At 43.6% G+C, this 24,770-nt stretch overlaps 2 protein-coding genes across 4 annotated transcripts in view; one reads left to right on the top strand and one right to left on the bottom strand.

Annotated features, from left to right (window-relative positions):
• LOC137542498 (parathyroid hormone/parathyroid hormone-related peptide receptor-like) overlaps positions 1–24,770 on the top strand; it is a 193,489-nt gene that overhangs the window by 40,031 nt on the left and 128,688 nt on the right. The window contains exon 1 of one of the 3 annotated variants that reach the window (XM_068264463.1): positions 23,701–23,775. The exons of the other annotated variants lie outside the window; for them this stretch is intronic. The gene's annotated coding sequence lies outside the window, so the exon portion shown is untranslated. Of the gene's footprint in view, positions 1–23,700; positions 23,776–24,770 lie in introns of those variants that run through there. 3 annotated transcript variants of the gene reach the window in all.
• Positions 1–24,770, bottom strand: part of MYL4 (myosin light chain 4) — a 38,442-nt gene that overhangs the window by 795 nt on the left and 12,877 nt on the right. The window contains exons 3-5 of the mRNA XM_068264464.1: positions 18,413–18,562; positions 5,786–5,959; positions 5,407–5,484 (exon numbers count right to left, since the gene is read on the bottom strand). Coding sequence (XP_068120565.1) covers positions 5,407–5,484; positions 5,786–5,959; positions 18,413–18,562 — 402 coding nt within the window. The remainder of the gene's footprint in view (positions 1–5,406; positions 5,485–5,785; positions 5,960–18,412; positions 18,563–24,770) is intronic.

The following is a 24,770-nucleotide window of genomic DNA, read 5'->3' as shown; positions in this document are numbered from 1 at the left end:
TTTATTTCAGGGGCTCAAAAGTAATTGGACAATTTACCCAAAGGCTATTTCATAGGCGAGTGTGGGCAAGTCATTATCAGTTAACCAGATAAAAGGCCTGGAGTTGATTTGAGGTGTGGTGCTTGCATGTGGAAGATTTTGCTGTGAACTCTCCATGCAGGTGAAAGATGCCACCCTTAAAGAGAACCCGAGGTGGGGTTCTTCCATCGCAATCCAGATACAGAGGCTGGGTCTGTCTATAGAGCCCAGCCTCTGTTGCTAGTTAGTTTCTTTCAAAGCCCCCCCCCCCCTGCGCGCTGTCAGACCCCATAAAACACAGCTGCGCTGGCGACACGCAGCGTGTCGCAGCCGGCTGTGTTTACCTCACTACTGTCAGTCTCGGCTGCTCCCCCGCCTCCTGAATCGCTCCGGTCCCCGCCCACGTCCCTGATTGGAGGGAAGGGACGCGGGCGGGGACCGGAGCGATTCAGCAGGCGGGGGAGCAGCCGAGACTGACAGTAGTGAGGTAAACACAGCCGCGTAGCGGGCGGCTGTGTTTTATGGGGTCTGACAGCGCGCAGGGGGGCTTTGGAGGGAACTAACTAGCAACAGAGGCTGGGCTCTATAGACAGACCCAGCCTCTGTATATGGATTGCGATGGAAGAACCCCGCCTCGTGTTCTCTTTAACCCTTTCTGGACCAGCACCCTCTGCCCCCTTAAGGACCAGAGGGTGCTGGTCCAGCAAACCGCCGTTTCCGGATGAATCGCCGCAAGTTACCGTCGCTCCCGCCGGACACGCCGCTCTGTCCCCGCCGCAGGCTGCTCTCTCTGCCGCTGTGCGCCGGTCATTGGCTCCATGTAAGCCAATGGAAACGGCTTACATGACTGACAGGGCCAGGAGCCAATGAAAACGGCTCCTGCCCGGCTCACAGTGCTCTGTCGTCATAGAGGCGGCAGGGCAGCTGATTGCGGTGGAGACAGAGTGGACAGCGCGGCGGGGACGGGCTGGGGCGCGCGGTCAATGGGACGTAGAGCTTACGTCCGGTCAGGACCGCAGCGCCCCCTGCCCGCCGTAGATTTATACTCGCTCGGTCCGCAGGTAGTTAAGTTGCAAAATCAGAGAAATTGCTACAATATTGCGAGCGGCAAAATCAACAGTTTGGTACATCCTGAGAAAGAAAGCATGCACAGGGGAACTCCGACACACAAAAAGATCAGCCAAATGAATTCTGAGGTGTTCAGAGACATACTGTCTGCCCAAAGTCAGCTAAATGCAGTCAAATTGATTGGGCGGGGTTTCATGATACAGATGGACAATGACAAAAGCATGCTATCAAAGCAACAGAGGCAGCAGGAGTTTATGAAAGCAAAGAAGTGGCAAATTCTTGAATGACCAAGTCTGTCACCTGATCTTAACCCAAGTGAGCATTCATTTCACTTGTCAACAACTACATTCAAGATGGAAAGGCCCACAAACAAAAACAGCAACTCAAAGCAGCTGCAGTAAAGGCCTGGCAGAGCCTTAAAAAGGAGGAAACCCAGCATCGGGTGATGTCCTAGAGTTCTAGACTACAGACTGTCATTGCCTGAAAAAGGTTTTCAACCAAAGTATTAGAAATGAACATTTTATTTCCAGTTATTTAATTTGTCCAGTTACTTTCGAGCCCCTGAAATGAAGGATTTATTGTAAAAAAAAATGCTTTTAGTTGCCTGATATTTTTATGCAATCATTTTGCACTTCAACTGCACCTGAGTTGTTTCATTTAAAATTGTCATCATGTACAGAACAAAAATTTGAAAAAAATCTCTGTCTCTGTCCAAATATTTATGGACAGATATTTATACTGTATAATATGCAGGCTATAGCAAACCTAAAGTAAAATTGAACTTATGAGATAAACAATTGTACCTATAGTCCTAATCCTAAATAGTGCTTTTCTGGAATCCTATAGTCTTATTTTGGTGTAAAAGCTAAAGAACTACTTTCATGTACCTTAGACAGAGATTTTAAACTAAACTTGGATTTTTTTTGGTGTCAGATTCGATTCGATTTGATTTGATTCATTGATTCCATTTGATTCAATCTGACATGTCCGATCCATGATTCGATTCAATTCGATTCAAATTGATTCGAATAATGAATCGGACATGTCACATTGAATCTAATTGAATCAATGAATCAAATCAAATTGAATCTGACAAAGAATCATATGGTGTAGATGGGACTGATTCTGGCTGATTTTCCCAGCAGCTTATGACTCTTTGCACAAACGACTCCCTGCACAGGCTGCCTGGTTGCCTAGCAACAATGTAAACACATATTGAGGAGCGCAGCGGAGCTCATCTGTTAGTTATAACAGCGATTCCTGCCAGCAATGGATTATACCACTGAAAACTACGTAGGCAGGAGTTATGGTTGTGAAATGAAAGTAAAAAAAACACCCCTAACAAATGGATTAGCCTCCCAGTCCGTCATCCGTCACTGTTTACATTACATATTGTATTGATGAAACCATTCTTTAAAAAAAAAAAAAAAACCTTTTTAAACTACTTTTAGAAGGATGTTTAAGGCTGCATTTCCACTTGTGCGGTGCGAATCGCCGCGGTAAAAATTCGCATGCGGATGCGAATTTCGCATGCGGGTCTATACGAATTTTCATGCAAATTCGCATGCGAATTCGCATGGATGACGATGTATGCGAATTTAACCATGGCAGTGCTGGTGTGCTTTTCCATTGTTTCTATGCGAATTCGCATGAAAATTCGCATGAAAATTCGCATGCCCAAACCTCATGCGAATTTCCTATTAAATACATTGTATGCGATTCGCATAGCGGAATGCGGTATGCGAATTCTGATGGCTCTGCCATGCGAATTTTTTCTGCACAGAAAAACGCAAAGGAATCCTGACAAGTGGAAACAGTCCCATTCACTTGTATTGCTATGCGAATTTTCATGCGAAAAACGCATGCGAATTCGCTATAGTGGAAATGAGCCCTAATAGTTTATGCATAAACCACTTTTTATTTTTTCCCTCATTCGCGAAAGAACCCCTTAACCTACCAGAATTTTTTGGAATGTTGGAAGAAACTGAAGTGTTTTGGTGAAACTCGTGTAAACATTAGGATACCATACAGGCGCCAAGCACATGGTCTGGGATTTATCCTGGAACAAGAGTGCCATCTGCTATGCCACCATAAGGAAGTATGCAAATACACTTTATGCCCAAAGTATAAATGTTTTAGCTGTTATTTGATTGTCTTGTTTGCCTCCAATGGCAGCTAATCTAGAGAAATGAATGCAAATTGTAATTTATCAACGGACTATAGCACAACACTTGGTGGTGGTTTTAGCAAAGTTTAATTCAGGATTAGGACAATAGATACAATTATTTATCTCATCAGTTTATTTTTAGTTCAGGTTTCCTTTAAAGTGACACTGAAGCTGAAAAAAAACCTTAGAATATAATTAATTCACCACTTAATGACAACCAGACTTATAAAAAGGTCCTGCTAGAGCCTCTTAATGGCTCCAGGATGTGTTTATAAGTCAGACAGTCCTGCTGCCACTTGCGTGCACTTGAGATTAGTGAGGGAAAAAAACTGAAAAAATACACCTTTATTTCCAAATAATATATTGTCACCATACTTTGTACTAGCGACATAATTAAAATTATTGTGATAACCAGGACAAATACGCAGATAAAATGTGTGGGTTTTATGCACAGTAGCAGTGTTTATATTACAGCTATAGGGGATGAAATGGGAGAAATAGTGTATTTTTTCATTTTTTCCTTGTATTTCCCTTTTAAAATGCATAGAAAATAAAGTAATTAATTGGTGGTGAAAAAAACAAGATATAGATCATTTCATTGTGATTAGTAGTGATTAAGCTATTGGCAAATGAAAGGGATGAGCACTGAAAGGTGAAAATCGGTCTTGTCCGTTAGGGTAAAAACGCCTTTGGGGTGAAGTGGTTAATGTATGTGCACTACAGATAATGAATAGAACATTAGCAGCAAAGAAAAGAGTCATATTTTTATTTACAGTTATGTTTTTGTTTTGTTTTTTATAAATTGCATCATCGCTAATATTTGCAATTTACAGACTACACTGTAAACTGTAAAACAAGCTGAGCGAATGACCCTTTGAAATTATCTACAGTAAAATCTTATCTGAAGTTGTCTTCCATTGTTTCTTTGATGTATAAGTGCTTCAGAAAATAGCACTGCTCTCTGACTAAATTAGTCGGAGAGCTCAGAGAAGCTCTTTTGCATAGATAACAAGTGAAGTTTCTTAACTCTTCCTGTACTGGAAACAATATGCTGATTTTAAGTTGATTTTCACTTCAGATTCGCGAGCTTCACGTCCGCAGCAGCAGCTAGAGCCGCAGGGATGCGCTAGTCACGTCCCTGCAGTTTGGGGGGGTCTGCAGGCGATCGTGCGGGCCGATTCCCGCGATCGCGCTGCTGTTGATAGCAGGGGGGATTGGCTGCAGGGGACAAAAGTCCCCTGTGCCAATCTGAGCATGTCCGTCGAGAATAAACACTGTTTTTGTTCAAAAACAGTGTTTATTCTTACTTACAGCCACCATGCTATCTCCCGCTGCTGATTTCCGCCGCTGATCGTTAAATTTATGAATGGAAACCATGTTTACATTCATAAACTCCCCGCCGTCACTGTAATCGGAGGCTTCCGATGTAAGCCTACGTCACTTCCCCTAGTTACAATGCAGTGATACATTGTATCCTATTAGCGTACAAAGTACCGTACATCTTGTGGCCAAATAGTAAAACACACCTACTGACTTTAAGGGGGAAAAAAATATCTATGTCAAGAGGGCATATAATTATTAAATAATGGGCTTAAAATGAGTGATGGATGTAAAACTGAAAAAAAACTGACCTTTTATTTCCAAATAAAATAATGTCACCATACATTGTACTAGGGAAATAATTTTAACGTTGCAATAACCGGGACAAAAGGCCAAATAAAATGTGTGGATTTTAATTATGGTAGCATGAATTATTTTAAAACTATAATGTCTGAAACCTGAAAAATAATGATTTTTTTTCCATTTTTTTTTCTTATTATTCCCATAAAATTGCATTTAGAATAAAATAATTCTTACCATAATGTACCACCCAAAGAAAGCCTAATTGGTGGCGGTAAAAACAAAGTATAGATCATTTTGTTGTCATAAGTAGTGATAAAGTTATTGGGGAATGAATGGGAGGAGCGCTGATAGGTGAAAATTCCTCTCGTCCAAAAAACCTGTGGGCTGAAATGGTTAAGTCTGTACAGATTTTTCAATTAAACTTCCACGGGCAAGATTTATAATTGCTTTCAGAATTTGTATTGTTTAATTTTTTTTATTTTAGATGGCCTGTAAAAGTACAGAAAAGAAATACTAAGCTGATGTTTTACCTTCATAGTTGATACATCCGTTGGCATCTTCTTGTCCTGCCAACAGTTGTTCTACTTCACTTTCTTGTAACTTCTCACCTACGGGAAACAAAGTCAGGAAGAATTTCAGGCTACCGTAAAGTACAAGCTGTGACGTTAGTGTTTCTAGCAGGGTCTGTTAATACGATGTATATCAGTCATTGGGGTTGATTCACTAAATCGTGCTAACTCATAGCATGGCCGCACTACCATTTATAACGCGCATGACAGTTTTTGCACACAAAATGTTGTTTGCGCGCGTAAACCATTGCGTGTGTTATAACGCGCACAAGACTCTAGTGTGGCCGTGCTATGAATTAGCACAGTTTAGTGAATCTAACCCCATTGTGTGAAAACTCACCCAAAGTAGCCAAAACGTGACGTAATTCGGCTCCCATTACAGTGCCGTTGCTTTCTTTGTCAAAAACGCGGAGTCCCTCCACAAAGTCCTCAAAAGAGCCTTGGTCCTTATTCTTGGAGATGTGTTGGAGCATTGGAAGGAAGGTCTCAAAGTCCAGGAGTTTGGTGTTCAGTTCTGAAAAAAACAAATACATCAAGGGGGTAGTAGTAATTATTATTATTATTATTATTATTATATTTATTTATATAGCGCCTACATCTGTAGCACTATACACAGTACTAAACAAATAGTGGGGAACAAAGATACTTGAGAAGCTCAATGTTCTGTATAATCGGGATATCCAGCAACACAAGTACAAATACATACATAGTTGATGTGTGGTTAGAGACATCACCAATACTGGTACATGATGATATGATGAATTACTGCCGAATAAGAAACACTAGGAGGACGTCCCTGTCCTTGCAAACTTACAGTATAGAGGGTAGTGGGTTGGAGACGGGTTAGTGAATGAGGCAGTGAACATCCAATGCTACCTATAGCAAATTATAGGCTTGTCTGAACAGGTGTGTTTTGAGACTGAGGCCTAGTGCACACCAAAACCGCTAGCAGATCCACAGAACGCTAGCGGTTTTGGGTGCGGATGAGTGAGTTTAGTCTTAGTGCACACCGGGCGGATCTTGATGCGATCCGCCGGGTGTTCACCGGCCGCATCCGCATCAGCATCCGCGTGGCTAATGTATCTCTATGGGCTGGTGGACACCGGCGGTTTGAGGTTTTAAGCAAACCGCAAACGTGCAGCAAGAGGCACGTTTGCGGCTTGTTAAAAACCTCAAACCACCGGTGTGTACCAGCCCATAGAGATACATTAGCCACGTGGATTTTCAGGCGGATTCGGCTGGCGGATCCGCCTGGGGTGCACTGGGCCTGAGAGTATGTTTAAAGGTTTCCAGGCTCTGAACATGATGGAGTGGCTATGGGAGAGCATTCCAAAGGAGAGGTGATGCTCGTGAGAAGTCCTGGATGCGGGAGTGAGAGGATCAGTATCTGCACAGTAATTTATTTTCCTCTATAATAATATGCAAGTGTCCCTGCGTCTGTCCCTGTGTCAGTGCTTTTTTGCACTGCGCATGTGCAGGGACAAGACACAGAGACACTGCCGAGAGCCGGAGGAGGACGGGGCCGGAAGGGGCGGACGTGTGTGCGCGCAGGCGCGTGGCGAAATAATGGCAGACCTAGCCCGTTTTTAAACGGGCTAAGGTCACTAGTACTTCTATAATTGTTATACTTTTATATTTAAGGGCATGGGGTCGGGGGCATTTTATGCCAAACAATGCCCCAATTCTCCTTTTATACACCCTTTCTGCAATCCTTGTCAAAGCAAAATGATGGACTTCTTCAATGTACAATGTACCGTATGACATATGCAGCACTGTGTATGGAACATTCTTCAGCATACCGTGTATGTAACTGGGATCTGGAGCTAGACAGCTGGCAGACTTTGGGTATTAAGTCACTAAATCTAAAGTCTTAGAGGTGATCAGTTGCAGCCTCAGCTCCTGAGATCTTGTGTACTTCGGCACTGGCGGTGTTCATAGATAACATGCATACCACAGCTTAGTGAAATGTCACAGGCCCTCCCCTGTGCCTGCTCGGAGAATGCGCCTTGTCTGTCCTCTTAATACAGGGGGTTTAATTCCACTGTGTATATCAGTGATCAGACCCCACAAATAGATTGGGAGAAATACCCACAATCTGTAGAGGCTGTCGGCTGCATGCCCACCCTGCATTTTCTGCTCAGGCCTTGAAAGGGGCTTAATCCCTCTTGCTGAAATAGAAAGCATTCCAAAACCAGGTGGGTGAGGCGGAAAGTTTGTACAACATGGAAGATATGTCACATAGAGCCAAAAAACCTTAGGACTTTTTACCTTAGGATCATTTTACTGGCGCAATACTATTTATATGGTGGATTGTCTTCTGCCATACCGTTCTATCATACCGTTCTCAGATGTACAGCATAACTTTCTGTTTATCTAACTTTTTATTCAACTGCCAAAAGGGTAATTCTGGCACCACAAGGGCCAAGTCTGTCGTGTAGCTGAACAAGGACTGGATAAGTTTGTCAACTAATTACATTTTTTTTTCCTTTACATATCTGACAGTTCCTTATCTATCAGCTCAACTGCTGACAGGAACATGGGTTCTCTTCTTGGTCTCTTTCACCCGACTAGACTTCTAACTGCTATCACCTCTAGGTCCACAACTGTTTACCTGTAAGTTACTATAGGGAAGTAAAGGCTTGTCAGGCAGAAGAGTCCAAGTGAAAAGGGAGCTCATACAGTTCGTGTCAACACCGCTCCACCCGCCAATCACTGGAGTGTGCTCGATCGGATCAGCTAGGTCCACAGAGTACAGCAAAAAGGTCCGCACCAGTCCAGGATTCCAGAAACAGTTTTATTTAGGACGTATCCAATGTAAAATATGCACATGCATCACAACGCTGACATGTTTCGAGCTGTCTCAGCTCTTAATCATAGCTGGTTACAAAATGGCAAAGCTCCTATATATAGGAGGATATCCCACTCCAGCCACTCAAAGCCCCGCCCCAAAAGGGGGGGAGTTGAAAAGGTGGTCTGGGTGTGATGGACAGGTGATTACCTGTGAGAAAACCCATACAAAGGCAAACACACTATGCATTAAAACCAATATAGAATACAAGATACAGAGTGTAATGTACCAAAAAATGGATAAAAAAGTGGCAAAAAGCAACAGCGTGATCAATCACAGCATAACATGGGAGCATATAAGCATATAAGACACATGTGGGCCCTATCCATGGATGGAAAGATCAAGGTATATATATATGCAGGTGACGGTGTCCCACTCACGGTGAGGAGAGGGGGGGAAGAAAGGGGAGGGGGGGGAGGGGAGGCGGGGGGAGAAACAGTCCAAAGGGGGGAGGGGGAGGGAGGGGAAGGGAAGACAGGGAAATAAACCAAGCTAATGCGTGATGAGCGCTAAGTCCCACCTTGCATTAAGGCCATGGGGTAACCTAGTCCCCAGGCGGTGTATCCACATGGCCTCCTTTTTAAGGAGAATTTTGTATAAGTCTCCCCCTCTTTTTGGTGACATAACTCTCTCTATTCCTTGAAACCGGAAACTTTTCAGGTCTCCACTATGCACCTCCCTAAAGTGTCTGGCTACGTTAGAGATGTTGGTAGTAGACCACCCTGCCCCCAGATAATGTTCGGCTATTCTTTGCCTTAGAGGCCTGGTGGAGCAACCGACATACTGTACAGAACAAGAAGTGCAGTCAACTAGATACACTACATAACAGGTGCCACAATTAATAAACTGTTTAAGATTGTAAATTTGGCCACTATAGGCAGAAACAACTGTTTTAGTTTTATTATGTAAGTGGCAATACCTGCATGTCGCGATCCCACACTTATAGGATCCCTTGACTGTCAGCCAAGTGTCCGTTGTAGCACCAGATGTGAATAGGCTGGGAGAGAGCATTTGTCCTAAGGTGGGAGCCCGTCGGCTGGAAAATCTAACACCATCTTTCAGGACAGGGGAGAGACCCACATCTCCTTCCAAAATGGGAAGATATTTGGAGATAATGTTGGTCACACTCCTGTACTCTGTTGAGTAAGTGGTGACGAAAGTTGGCTTGCATTGATCTTGGGCCAAGCCGCCCTCATTCTGCAATAGGTCCAATTGTGACCTTTCTATGGCCCTGAGTCTGCCCCTCTTAATTAACCTAGATGGATAGCCACGAGCTTTCAATCGTCTCTCGACAATGTCCAACTCTCCCGGCAAATGATCTTCCCTCGAGCAATTCCGTCTGGCTCTTACAAATTCGCCAACAGGGATGCCTCGAATGGTATGTGCCGGGTGGCAACTGTCTGCCCTAAGAGTTACATTGCCGCTACACGGTTTCCTGTAGGTTATGGTATTGACAGACTTAGTGTCCACATCGCCACACAAGGTAACGTCCAAATAATTAATGGACATAGTCTCTATTGTGTATGTAAACTGTAGATTTAAATTATTCTGATTGAAGTATTCAACCAAAGAAACCGCACTGGGGGCGTCACCTTTCCAGATAATCAAAAGGTCGTCGATATACCTCCCGTACCACACAACATCCTCCAGTAGACGGCAGTCCCCCCCAAAGACGCGATGTTCCTCCCACCACCCCATGTATAAATTAGCAAGGGATGGTGAGAATTTGGCGCCCATCGAGGCGCCCCGTCTCTGGAGGAAGAAACTGCCGTCAAACATGAAGTAATTGTGGGCCAGGAGGTACTCGACGGCCATAAGAATGAACACACGGAGATTTTCGGAATAATCGGAGTACCTGGAGAGGTGGAAGTCCAACGCCTTTAATGCCAAACTATGTGGAATGCAGGAGTACAGAGACTTGACATCTACTGTAATCCATATATAGTCAGTCCTCCACTCCACACTTCTCATACTGGCTAGGAGATGTTTAGTGTCCTTTAGATAGCCTGGAAGGCGTCTAACCAAAGGCTGGAGTAGGGAATCGACCCAGGAGCCTAGGCGCTCACCCAGGGACCCAATGCCAGCCACAATGGGCCTGCCCTCTGGGGGAGAGCCCGGCTTATGAATTTTGGGCAAGTGGTGGAAAATGGGAATGATGGGGGATTTAATTTCCAAGAAATTCCTTAGTCTAGAATCAATAACCCCCATAGTTTCCCCACAGGAAAGAAGACTACATAGTCTATTTTTAAATTCAGGGGTGGGATCTATTTTTAGGCCCAGATATGTATCAACATCCCCCAGCTGTCTGAGAGCCTCCATCCGATACGCGTCCCTATCCAAAACCACCACCGAGCCACCCTTGTCTGCATTGCGTATGATAATATAATGATTATTCTGCAGTTTATTCAGGGCAGCACGCTCTTCAGAGGTGAGATTGGAAGCGACCGCACGGAGAGGCCCCCTCGACAGCCGCAAAAGATCCCTCTCCACCAGATCCTGAAAGGTATCAACACATGGGGACCTGGAGGCATAAGGATAGAAGTCCGGGTTTCTCACCCGGATCAACTCAACATCCTCTGGGGTAACTAGACCACCGCTAGCTGATGAGAGAGCATCCAACATCCATCTGCAGCGGGTGTCTGTGAAGTTACCAATGTCGGGTATGTCGCAAGTATGTGATACACCTCTACCCTGCCCCACATCCCCAAAATGTTTCCTCAGAAGTAGAGATCTGACAAATCGATTTACATCAAGTATGGTCTCAAAAACATTTAAGTGATGAGTGGGAGAGAATGACAATCCCTTGGATAGTACCTTTATTTCAGATTCATTAAGAGCATATTTAGACAAATTCACAACATTGGTAACCTGTTCCAAGTCAGAAGAAAAGTGACTTAGTCTACGGTTCTTGACACCTGCTCTCCTCGTCCTCCTCTTCCCCCCCTGCCCCTCCTGTTGTAACGTTTGGGTTTCTGGTAGTAGGTTGGTTGGCCCCCCCCGTTTTTTGAAGCATCAACCCCACCACCCTCCGCCCCTCGCACATGTGCTTGACCAACCGGATGGACAGGTTGGACCTCTGTGGCCTCAGGGGAGCTAAAACTCACCCTTCTTGGATTGGGCCGCCTGTTTCGTGATCGTTGTCGATATGACATGGGTCATATGCCCTACAGGAAGCAGGAAGTGTTGGTGTTGTGAATCGCCGGCACTCTACAGGATTAACACATAGCCGGCTTGGCACACCACGTGAAGCCAGAGATTTGGGAGCACGCCCTAGGACAATAGATATGGACTCTCCATCCTGTGGGGTCGTTCCTTCCTCCCCCGCACAGCCACAGCTGGAGCCTCACTGCAGGGACATGGTAAGGCAACTTCTTGCTGAGCCTGGAATGAATTTATGCACTAACTCTGCTGCTCCCTCTCCCTCTGTAATCATGCCATCTAGTATGTCTGTCAATTCCTCATCCGACACTGCAGCTAATTCTGAAAGCCAGGCACATGTGCATGAACTTGTTGCTGAGTGTCAATCTAGTCAAAAAATTGACTATAGCCAGGATAAACATATTATCCCTTTGGGAGACCTGGCCTACAATCAGGACCGCTGCAGCAAGTTTGCAACTGTGTTTTCCAGAGCACTAAATCCACCTGGTCTGGATCCAGACTTACAGTTAAGGACTGCCTTTCATAGACTGGAGGACATTATTGTTAAGGAAACTAAGGTATGGTGGGATTTGTCTAGTCTAAAACAGTATGTGGCAGAGGAAATAATTCCTCGTGGACTTCGCATCAAGAAAGTCCCGACTACCATTTACTCGGAGCAATTCGTTACGGAGTGGAATGAGATTCTCACAGATTGCTCTTTAAGACTGATGCGCCTTATTATTGTTTACGAGGAGAACAAACTCACTGAACTTAGATCAAAGGTCATTGATATCAAGAATAGTATGGGTACATCTTACAATGTTGAAATGTACAGTGACCTTAACAAAAAGATGCTAGATAACATTTTTAAGCTTGAAATGATGATTACAGAAATGAAGCGCTCCAAATATATGCGAGATACTGAGGATTATGATAAGAAAATAGTATATGAATGGGGGCGCTGGGAGGGGGCACCCAAGTCACCCATGTCATATCGACAACGATCACGGTCACGAAACAGGCGGCCCAATCCAAGAAGGGTGAGTTTTAGCTCCCCTGAGGCCACAGAGGTCCAACCTGTCCATCCGGTTGGTCAAGCACATGTGCGAGGGGCGGAGGGTGGTGGGGTTGATGCTTCAAAAAACGGGGGGGGGGCCAACCAACCTACTACCAGAAACCCAAACGTTACAACAGGAGGGGCAGGGGGGGAAGAGGAGGACGAGGAGAGCAGGTGTCAAGAACCGTAGACTAAGTCACTTTTCTTCTGACTTGGAACAGGTTACCAATGTTGTGAATTTGTCTAAATATGCTCTTAATGAATCTGAAATAAAGGTACTATCCAAGGGATTGTCATTCTCTCCCACTCATCACTTAAATGTTTTTGAGACCATACTTGATGTAAATCGATTTGTCAGATCTCTACTTCTGAGGAAACATTTTGGGGATGTGGGGCAGGGTAGAGGTGTATCACATACTTGCGACATACCCGACATTGGTAACTTCACAGACACCCGCTGCAGATGGATGTTGGATGCTCTCTCATCAGCTAGCGGTGGTCTAGTTACCCCAGAGGATGTTGAGTTGATCCGGGTGAGAAACCCGGACTTCTATCCTTATGCCTCCAGGTCCCCATGTGTTGATACCTTTCAGGATCTGGTGGAGAGGGATCTTTTGCGGCTGTCGAGGGGGCCTCTCCGTGCGGTCGCTTCCAATCTCACCTCTGAGGAGCGTGCTGCCCTGAATAAACTGCAGAATAATCATGATATTATCATACGCAATGCAGACAAGGGTGGCTCTGTGGTGGTTTTGGATAGGGACGCGTATCGGATGGAGGCTCTCAGACAGCTGGGGGATGTTGATACATATTTGGGCCTAAAAATAGATCCCACCCCTGAATTTAAAAATAGACTATGTAGTCTTCTTTCCTGTGGGGAAACTATGGGGGTTATTGATTCTAGACTAAGGAATTTCTTGGAAATTAAATCCCCCATCATTCCCATTTTCCACCACTTGCCCAAAATTCATAAGCCGGGCTCTCCCCCAGAGGGCAGGCCCATTGTGGCTGGCATTGGGTCCCTGGGTGAGCGCCTAGGCTCCTGGGTCGATTCCCTACTCCAGCCTTTGGTTAGACGCCTTCCAGGCTATCTAAAGGACACTAAACATCTCCTAGCCAGTATGAGAAGTGTGGAGTGGAGGACTGACTATATATGGATTACAGTAGATGTCAAGTCTCTGTACTCCTGCATTCCACATAGTTTGGCATTAAAGGCGTTGGACTTCCACCTCTCCAGGTACTCCGATTATTCCGAAAATCTCCGTGTGTTCATTCTTATGGCCGTCGAGTACCTCCTGGCCCACAATTACTTCATGTTTGACGGCAGTTTCTTCCTCCAGAGACGGGGCGCCTCGATGGGCGCCAAATTCTCACCATCCCTTGCTAATTTATACATGGGGTGGTGGGAGGAACATCGCGTCTTTGGGGGGGACTGCCGTCTACTGGAGGATGTTGTGTGGTACGGGAGGTATATCGACGACCTTTTGATTATCTGGAGAGGTGACGCCCCCAGTGCGGTTTCTTTGGTTGAATACTTCAATCAGAATAATTTAAATCTACAGTTTACATACACAATAGAGACTATGTCCATTAATTATTTGGACGTTACCTTGTGTGGCGATGTCGACACTAAGTCTGTCAATACCATAACCTACAGGAAACCGTGTAGCGGCAATGTAACTCTTAGGGCAGACAGTTGCCACCCGGCACATACCATTCGAGGCATCCCTGTTGGCGAATTTGTAAGAGCCAGACGGAATTGCTCGAGGGAAGATCATTTGCCGGGAGAGTTGGACATTGTCGAGAGACGATTGAAAGCTTGTGGCTATCCATCTAGGTTAATTAAGAGGGGCAGACTCAGGGCCATAGAAAGGTCACAATTGGACCTATTGCAGAATGAGGGCGGCTTGGCCCAAGATCAATGCAAGCCAACTTTCGTCACCACTTACTCAACAGAGTACAGGAGTGTGACCAACATTATCTCCAAATATCTTCCCATTTTGGAAGGAGATGTGGGTCTCTCCCCTGTCCTGAAAGATGGTGTTAGATTTTCCAGCCGACGGGCTCCCACCTTAGGACAAATGCTCTCTCCCAGCCTATTCACATCTGGTGCTACAACGGACACTTGGCTGACAGTCAAGGGATCCTATAAGTGTGGGATCGCGACATGCAGGTATTGCCACTTACATAATAAAACTAAAACAGTTGTTTCTGCCTATAGTGGCCAAATTTACAATCTTAAACAGTTTATTAATTGTGGCACCTGTTATGTAGTGTATCTAGTTGACTGCACTTCTTGTTCTGTACAGTATGTCGGTTGCTCCACCAGGCCTCTAAGGCAAAGAATAGCCGAACATTATCTGGGGGCAGGGTGGTCTACTACCAACATCTCTAACGTAGCCAGACACTTTAGGGAGGTGCATAGTGGAGACATGAAAAGTTTCCGGTTTCAAGGAATAGAGAGAGTTATGTCACCAAAAAGAGGGGGAGACTTATACAAAATTCTCCTTAAAAAGGAGGCCATGTGGATACACCGCCTGGGGACTAGGTTACCCCATGGCCTTAATGCAAGGTGGGACTTAGCGCTCATCACGCATTAGCTTGGTTTATTTCCCTGTCTTCCCTTCCCCTCCCTCCCCCCTCCCCCCTTTGGACTGTTTCTCCCCCCGCCTCCCCTCCCCCCCCTCCCCTTTCTTCCCCCCCTCTCCTCACCGTGAGTGGGACACCGTCACCTGCATATATATATACCTTGATCTTTCCATCCATGGATAGGGCCCACATGTGTCTTATATGCTTATATGCTTCCATGTTATGTTGTAATTGATCACGCTGTTGCTTTTTGCCACTTTTTTATCCATTTTTTGGTACATTACACTCTGTATCTTGTATTCTATATTGATTTTAATGCATAGTGTGTTTGCCTTTGTATGGGTTTTCTCACAGGTAATCACCTGTCCATCACACCCAGACCACCTTTTCAACTCCCCCCCCTTTTGGGGCGGGGCTTTGAGTGGCTGGAGTGGGATATCCTCCTATATATAGGAGCTTTGCCATTTTGTAACCAGCTATGATTAAGAGCTGAGACAGCTCGAAACATGTCAGCGTTGTGATGCATGTGCATATTTTACATTGGATACGTCCTAAATAAAACTGTTTCTGGAATCCTGGACTGGTGCGGACCTTTTTGCTGAAAAGGGAGCTGCTGTTTCTCTCAGCATCCCTGCTGCCCGATGAGAAACTGTCAGTTATTGAGAAGAATAATGGGTGTGTTCTGTAGAAGAATTTCACTTCAGGTACTGGAATAAAAAAAAAACACAGAAACAACCAGGAGCGCCTATAGTCTAGTATTAATATAAATTGGATGAGATGCTAAATATCCAACTAATGAGCAAATGGCGAATCCTGTCTCCTCACGAATTTGTGGACAGTGGTGCTCAGCAAGATTTCGGATATCCGAACTACCCAGATAATCCGAACTTTTTCCACTATCCGAACTTTGAATAGCAAGTCGGATATTTTTTTAAATCCGAATAGACTATCCGAGCAAACTCGGATTTCCCATTTGAAATCCGACATCCGGGCGGATAGTTTTCTTCAGACTTTTGGAAGCATTTAAAGGATACCACAACTGAAATGTGACATAATGAGATAGACATGTGTATGTACAGTGCCTAGCACACAGATAACTATGCTGTGTTCCTTTTTTTCTTTCTCTGCCTGAAATAGTTAAATATCAGGTATGTAAGTGGCTGAAAAAAATCCTGACAGTGTGACCCTCACATAAGAAATTCCAACTATAAAACACTTTCCTAGCAGAAAACGGCTTCTGAGAGCAGGAAAGAGATAAAAAGGGGAATTTCTTATCAGTGAGGGTCACACTGTAGTCACTTCCTGTCTGAGTCAGAACTGAGTCAGCTACCTGATATTTAACTCTTTCAGGCAGAGAAAGAAAAAAGGAACACAGCACAGTTATTGGTGTGCTAGGCACTGTACATACCCATGTCTACCTTATGTTACATGTCAGTTCGGGTATCCTTTAAGGAGGTTTAGCACAACTAATGCAGCAAACCTAAAACCTAAAACCTAAAAATATCAGGTATGTAAGTGGCTGACTCAGTCCTGACTCAGACAGGAAGTGACTACAGTGTGACCCTCACTGATAAGAAATTCCAACTATAAAACACTTTCCTAGCAGAAAATGGCTTCTGAGAGCAAGAAAGAGGTAAAAAAGGGGAATTTCTTATCAGTGAGGGTCACACTGTAGTCACTTCCTGTCTGAGTCAGGACTGAGTCAGCCACTTACATACCTGATATTTAACACTTTCAGGCAGAGAAAGAAAAAAAGGAACACAGCATAGTTATCTGTGTGCTAGGCACTGTACATACACATGTCTACCTCATTATGTCACATTTCAGTTGGGGTATTCTTTAAGCCATTTTCAGGTCACTTCCGGTTTTCTATCCGGATATCCGAATCCTCCGGATATCCAGGATATTGGGTTCGGATATCCGAGTTTACTCAGATACCAGAAAGTTCGGATTCAGGTATCTGGGTATCTGGATCCGAATCAATTTGGATTTTAAAAAGGGGTAAATTGTGGATGAGACTTCTTCAGAATCATTGTCGATCGCTCTCAAAATTTGCAGACCACTGGACAAAGTCACAATGGCGAACCCCTATGTAGGCACTCATACAGGTGCTCCTTTGGTCCTGAATTTCAGAATTTTCTGTTGGGGCGCCTCCTCTCATCTGTATTAGTTATTGAAAAGAGGCATTTTTGACAATTTATTTTCAAACACAAAGTATACTTTGGGTCTCATTCTGCTACTATTATTCAAATGACTATAGAGGTAGCAGAATGTCAAACTTCTTGCTACAGTGGCGACAGGACCACTCCAGCGAAAAAAATAATCAGTTACAATCTGACAGCAGAACTGACAGGTTTTGGACTAGTCCATCTCCTTATGGGGGATTCTCTGGGTTTTCTTTGATTTCAAAAGCATCTCCTGAAAAGCAGTTGCTAAAAGTAACTGCCAGAATATTTCCCTACTGATTACTTAATTTTACCCTCGGCCACATAATTCTTGGTCAGTCTTTGCTCCCAGTCAAATTATGGTGATCTTCTCATACTTCACAGTGAAAGCCACTATAGCTGTAATTTAACATTGCAGCCTTAAGCGGTGCCCAAATCCGGGAGTCTCGGGATCAGGGACCAAGTGGGAGCACAACAGAGTGGCTTCTGACAGGTGGGGTGATTGGGGAAAACAGTGCATTTGCTCGGGGGTCACTTAGGTGTGGTATGTCACAAAAGATCCAGCATGTCAGATATTTAGGTGATTGGGGGGGGTCCAGTTTATACTGGACTTACCTGTGAACAAAGTGAATGTGCACACATTGATCTAGAAAATGTGAAAGCCACCAGGTGGAGGTTCAGATGAAGAAACTTTTTTTTTTCTCTCAGTATAACTCTCCAAAGGGAGGCACCCCAGAAGAGAAATGACAAGTTTTTAAAAAAGTTTTGGTATTACCTTCATGAAGACAAGTGATCAGACAGGTCATACGTTTCATTGGATTGCTCAATAGGGTTTACGCGTTGTGCAATCCACCAAAACTGATCAGTTGTCTTTATGAAGTTAATACTTATACTTACCTTCTTTGTAATACTTATACTTACCTTCTCTTGTTTTTCCGGTGTGCCTACCTTTTGAAGGGTTGCACCTGTGCAGTTACCCTGCAGTTGAGGGGTTAGAATGTCTTTTGGCTTATCTTGGTCGTAACATTTCTGCACATGCGATATTGATAGCTGCTTGGAGGTTTTTTGAGTATACTATAATTTTATCACTGCTCTCATTTATTACAAATATACTACACTAGATTGGGCTCCCAGTTTTCCTGTTGCTTTTGTACCTAAACTTTTCTTTCTCACCTTCTGGCTTTGGTCTTCCTAGAACTTTCAATACTTCTGCGTTTGTGGGATTTTGTCCCAAGGCCCTCAGAACATCTCCACATTGTCCAAATGTGATCTTCAACTCTCCACCAGGGGTGCGATCAAATAGCTGGAAGGCCTCTTTGAATTCTGGAAAAAAAAAATATAAAAAATAACCTTAGCTGTTTTCGTCCTGTTCCAGAGCACATGTAATGGCGGGAGACATGGCAGCGCTTTCAAAAAGAAGTTATACCTGAATGGTCAATCTGCATGGATGTGCAGAGCTCCAGTAACTGGACAATATTATACACCTAGCACTTACTACAGGCAAAGGGGGGTGTTGGCTTCAGTAAATAATGTGTGCACAGATTACCTAATAGACTTCCCCACGGCGATAACGGACCTCCCTTGGGGAAGGCCTAATACTAGTCTAGCAATAAAAACATAATGCAAACATAATATTCCTTGTGCTGCTAATTATAAATGGCATAAACATTACATCAAGCAGACAGACAGACAAATGACAACGCTCAAGGCTGCACCTGCGATGTAAACCAACAGAGCACATGTAACAGAGCTGTAATTGCCAATGTCAGCCAGAGGTGGACAGAAATTGAATGCCACTAAGGAGATTTTATGATCTACAACGGCATGCTCAGAGATCTCAAAACATCTATAGAGGGGATATCCTAATAGATTCAACAATCTTGGGCTTACTTGAATAACTAGTGTCTCCTATTTTGTGGTAAAAGATTACAGCCCTAAAATGGCTCGGATTGGGACATGGGGGAGGATGCTTAGAGGTTGGTTAATATATAGATTACAGTCTCGTGCAAGTGCCAAATGTGAGAAAATGTATCCAAGCCTTTACTGATTTTCTGCTGAAAAAAAATGATTGTTGTGGATGCTGCATGCAACTGCAATCAAACAATTGCTAATGCGCAAAGCTCTCAGCAACCCTGACTAGGATATGATATGACTTAGGTAAGGGTGGCAGATCCTAACCACTTAATAGCAGACAACACTTAGCCCAGTCCAGTTTTGCTGGATTACTTATGATAGCCGGTGTAAAGTCTGATTGCGCTGCCCGGAAGCTTCCTTCCACACTGAGTAGCACGCATGCTCAGTGTGAAGTTAATTATGCTGCTGGAGGTAAAATACTAAATATCTCCGCTTCCACACATCATACACTCACCAAATTTTCAGGGTAGGGAGAGGATCCCCCGAACGACATCTATACCACATCGCAGCCCCCGAGCCCTACTGGTTCAGGAGATAGATTATAGAACCCTATCTCGGGAAACAGTGGGGCTCGGGGGCTGCAATTTGGCATAGAGGTAGTTGGGGGGGGTCCCCTCCCTAACCTGAAAATTTGGGGAGTGTAGGATGTGAAAAAGCAGAGATATTTAGTATTTTACCATCAGCAGCACAACTAAATAGGAACTGTGGCCGCACAGTCTCCTACTGCGCATGCGGGGCAGCGCAAATCCAAAGGCATCGTAATCAGACACAACACCGGCAGCACGGTGGTGTAGTGGTTAGCACTCTTGCCTTGCAACGCTGGGTCCCCGGTTCGAATCCCAGCCAGGTCAAAATCTGCAAGGAGTATGAATGTTCTCCCCGTATCTGTGTGGGTTTCCTCCAGGTACTCCGGTTTCCTCTCACATCCCAAAAACATACAGATAAGTTCATTGGCTTCCCCCTAAATTGGCCCTAGACTATGATCCATACACTACATGATACATACATAGACATAGGACTATGGTAGGGACTAGATTGTGAGCCCCTCTGAGGGACAGTTAGTGACAAGACAATAAACTCTGTACAGCGCTACGTAATATGTCGGCGCTATATAAATACTTGAATAAATAAATAGAATAAATATAATAGCCCATTGAAATTTCTGAAGATGCCTTAATCAGGCTGGAAGCATAACTACAAATTGGTTCCCCACAGCAATCTTTTGATGAGGACCTCAACCCAAGACATACTTTGATTATAGCGTCCTCTCCCATATATATACGTGGCCTTCAACAAAAAGGAAGCTTAAAAACAAAAACAAAAAGAAACGTTTTTATTGCCTCAATAACAAAAAAACAAAGTCAGGATTTCAAGATAGGAGCTGTAAAAAAATAAAAAAAAAAATCATCCTTCACCTGAGACAATGTCTTTTGCCCACAATTTAGGCTAAATCCTGATGTCATTTCTGCCCTTTACTTTTTTTTTCTTTTCTCCTCCAATCGCTGAGTCACCTCAGCCTTGCTTGTAAACACAAGTAAGCAGAGGATCGTGTTTCAGATAAGCAGCTAGTCAGGGAAATAAATGGAAGAGGAGGAATATATTATAGATACAAAGAACCCCCAGCATGCAACTGTTTGGCACTGCCTACTAAAGGGCCAGTGCTCCTTAAGTATGTGATGACTCCAAATCACAACAACAGAAAAAGTTTTGAATGCAGGATTAGCATCTTTATCACTTAATACACTCAGACCAGTTGCTGTTGAAATTTGATTTTTATGGTGACAATCCCTCTTTTTAAGCTTTTAAACACAAAATAAGATTGGGATTCCAGAAAAGTCCTGCTCAGGAGTACAACTACAGATATAATTATTTATCTCATCAGGAATTTATGGGGGCACAAAAAAGCCCCAGGTATGGCCAACTTATATATATTTTTGTATTTAGTTATTTATTTTTTTTCTTGTCTGATTAGGTCGGTGTAGCACAAATATATTTCTGTTCACAGATACAGTTCAGTAGCTGGAATCATTCATATGAAATCCTTCTAGCGTTGGAGACCTTTTAATAACAATTGTAACTCTAGCGAAGCCTCTGTTCTAGGAAACTGTGTGCCATTATCCAGTATCTCAGCACCATGGACTCAATGGAATATCTCAGACAGCTGGGGAATATCACTTACCACAGCAATTAGACACTGTAGTATCAGGTTACTGTAATATACTCGACATTATTCCACTGTGCCACCCTCGTTCCACAGGGCATTCTCCTCATTCCAGGCCTCTTCATTAGCCCTGTAATATTACTGGAGCGCTTGTCTTTCACAAGTGCATCATTATTCTTACTACTGCACAATGACTTTTGTTTAAAGGCCATCACCAGACAGGAATATAAACATAGCCCTGTTACCCCCACCCCATCCTATTCTAAGAAGAAAAAGTAGCTACGGTTTCCATTTCTAGACAGAGAAAGTGTCAATCATGTGACTGCCCTGACTGGTCCCCCCTGAATCCTGGAGATCAGTTGTTTTACGTCATCTGCCCATACCACAGCAGCGGTCAAAGCTATGATAGGTGGCGGGGGGGGGCCTAAATACCTGTCAGTGCACCGGATTTCCTGCACACCTTCTGTATGAGGAAAATGTTATTAACCACTTTTTCCACCACTGCAGTATATCTACGACCTCTGCGACTTCATCTAAGCCACGAGTCAGTAGATATACGTCTTGTAGCAGAAGCAGTGCTGTGCACGATTGGGCTTGCTCCTGTGCACATTTCTGGCACTATCTGATTCAGCCCTAATTGGTGAAGGGGAATATATGTTCCCTGAGCTAATGAGATTGATTTTTACTATTAAAAATACTTTTATTTTCTCTGTTCATAGTGAAAAATACACTCTGTAGCATTATTTCAGAATCCCATATCTTCACCATAAATTGTGACAGGAACATCATCTAAGTTTTGTGATAAGAGGTAAGAATAGCCAAACAAAATTCGTGTTTTTTATCTACAGTAGCACTTTTTATTTTTAAACTGGAATTGGTAAAACTGAGAAATAATGTGTTTTTTCTATTTTTTTTCCTTGTTGTCCCATTAAAAATTGTTTGAGGGAAAACATGGCATCATACAATGAAAGCCTAGTTTGTCTTGAAAAAAATAATAATTTCTGTGTCATAAGTAGGGCTAAAGTTATTTCTGATTAAATAGGGAGATAGCTAAACTGTCAGAACTGCTCTGGTCCATAAGTGGGAAACACTGGATGTGAAGTGGTTAAGCAGGTTGGATTTCCCTTAGCTATTAGCTATTGTAATCACCACTTTCAACCTGTTCTTGCGTTACCTCCCCTGTGAAGAGGAAGAATTTTCAATTGGAAATGGAGCATTTTAACCCTTTTTATATATGTTTATAAGGCTGCAGTGAAGGAAAAGGGTCTGTGTATTTTCTCTTGGTATATTTCCAAGGACAGTTATGGAAGATTTTAGTGATATTGATCTAGTTACTAAATCTTCAATTACCAAGATCCCTGCAAGCAACAGTCCTTATATTTTGTGTATGTGGCTTAAAGTGGACCCAAATTAAAAATACAAGATTTCAGAAATAAATTCTAATAAATAGCAGCCTTTTTTCATCTGCATGATGACAAATATAAAATATTTTACATTTATTGGAGGAACCCCTCCCTTCCTTGCATATTGTCGGGATTTTTCCGGCAAACTGGTGGAGTAGATGATGTCTGGCAATGGAGGAATTGCTAATGGCTGCCCTCAGTATAACCCTAGCTATGAAAAGAGAAGGGTGAAAAGCATGCACTGAAATGATCATAGGTTTGAAGGAGTGGTATTTATCTTTGTATGTGTCAGAGTGGTGCAACTAAATATTTTTAATTAAAAAAATGTTTGGTTTGGGTCCGCTTTAAGGGCCTGAGCAGTCCACTACATTTTTGATCACATTTCAGCCACACAGCTCAGCATGTGATATGCAGGGACATCAGACAATGCACAGACAGCCGTCTGATGGACACACTAATGCTCTGGAAATTTTTGCAGCATGAAAATGGACCAGCCAAATTCCACCGTAGTGGGATTTGACTGGTTCATTTTCAAGCAGCATAAATTTGAATAATCCTGCATCAACTCTGAATAATTTGCATCTCACTGACTATCCCTAAGGGGGAGGTTTGATAGGAACCAACTACGTTTTTTACATTCAGGCTTTTAAGAAACACTTATCTGTTATCACACATTTAGAAAACAAAATTTGCAAGATTTAAAGTGAACCTCCGGACTAAAAATCTACTCAGCAGAACTGAAAAGGCTTGGAGTTTCTTTAACAGTTTCACAGCATCAGAACTTTGTTTTTCTTACCAAAGCATCATTTTTTGCTGTATTTTTTATCTAAGCTCCACCCGTCAAAGAAAAAAAGACCAGGCTTTTTTCCCTGATACTGTGCAGAGCATGATGGGATTTCCTATGTTGTTATTCACGTTGCTTAGCAACTGGGAGGGGTGATCAGGACACAGGACAGTTGGAACTGTGTATCATACTCCCTGTCACCTCATTACAACCAAAAAGATGGCTGCCCCCATGAAATCACAAACCATTTGCCTGTTCTTTTAAAACAGGATAGGTAAGAGATTATATTACCTATCTCTATTTTAATTAACATAACTAATGTAACTTAATGAAAGTATGTTTGTTTAGGCTGAAGTTCCTCTTTAAGAAATGCAGTTTGCACCACAAATGTTAATTATTCACATCTTTAAAATTAAGCATAATGTGAAAATCTTTGGGAATGGACATGAAAAGTGTGGTATATTACTGTCTGTAAAATATCAACAGTGAGGAAATAAAGCATACCTAATAACACACACATAAAGAGACTCTGAAGCGAGTCTAAATGCACGTTTTTAACTTTTATTTATGTTAAGCACTATAGCTAGTGCTAAACCGCCACATCCCCGCGGCAAAATGAGGGATTTATACCTCCCAAATCACAGGGCAAAAATCCACGGCTTTCTTGGTCGTAGATGTTGCTGCCCATGGAGGCAGAGCTTTGAGCTGTAGCTCTGCCTCCATGCACGTCAATCTGCCGGCGGATCTCCGCCTCTCCCCGCCCCTCTCTGTGAAGGAAGCGTGAGAGGGGCGGGGAAAGGCGGCGATCAGCGGGGATTGACGTGCGAAGAGGCAGAGCTACTGCCCTAAGCTCCGCCTCAAGCATGAAGCGCTCCCCGCACTTAGAGGGGATTTTGGTGGTATAAACCCCTTGTTTTGCCGCGGGGATGCAGTGTTTTAGCACTAGCTATAGTGCTTAGCATAAATAGAAGTTAAAAACGTGTATTTAGACTCGCTTCAGAGTCTCTTTAATGAATTGAGCCCTGTACTGAGGGAAGAACCAGCTCTACCATGAAGCCACCTGAATCATTGGATTCAAGTGTCATCATCTAGGTGTCGGAGCCTGTGACCTCAGTATAATATGCAGAGCATCCTCAGAGGACCACAAATACCTGGCCTATTGCCGGTTCCTCTTCTCTTCTTGCACCGTGCCGCTCTTACCACCCCGTGTCAGTTTGTCTCCCTAGGCTCCCGACGTATGTCATGTGACATCGGGAGCCTACAGAGAGA

The sequence above is a fragment of the Hyperolius riggenbachi genome, chromosome 12 (genome assembly GCF_040937935.1).
Source record: "Hyperolius riggenbachi isolate aHypRig1 chromosome 12, aHypRig1.pri, whole genome shotgun sequence".
NCBI lineage: Eukaryota > Metazoa > Chordata > Amphibia > Anura > Hyperoliidae > Hyperolius > Hyperolius riggenbachi.
This window is presented reverse-complemented; position numbering and strand designations above follow the sequence as displayed.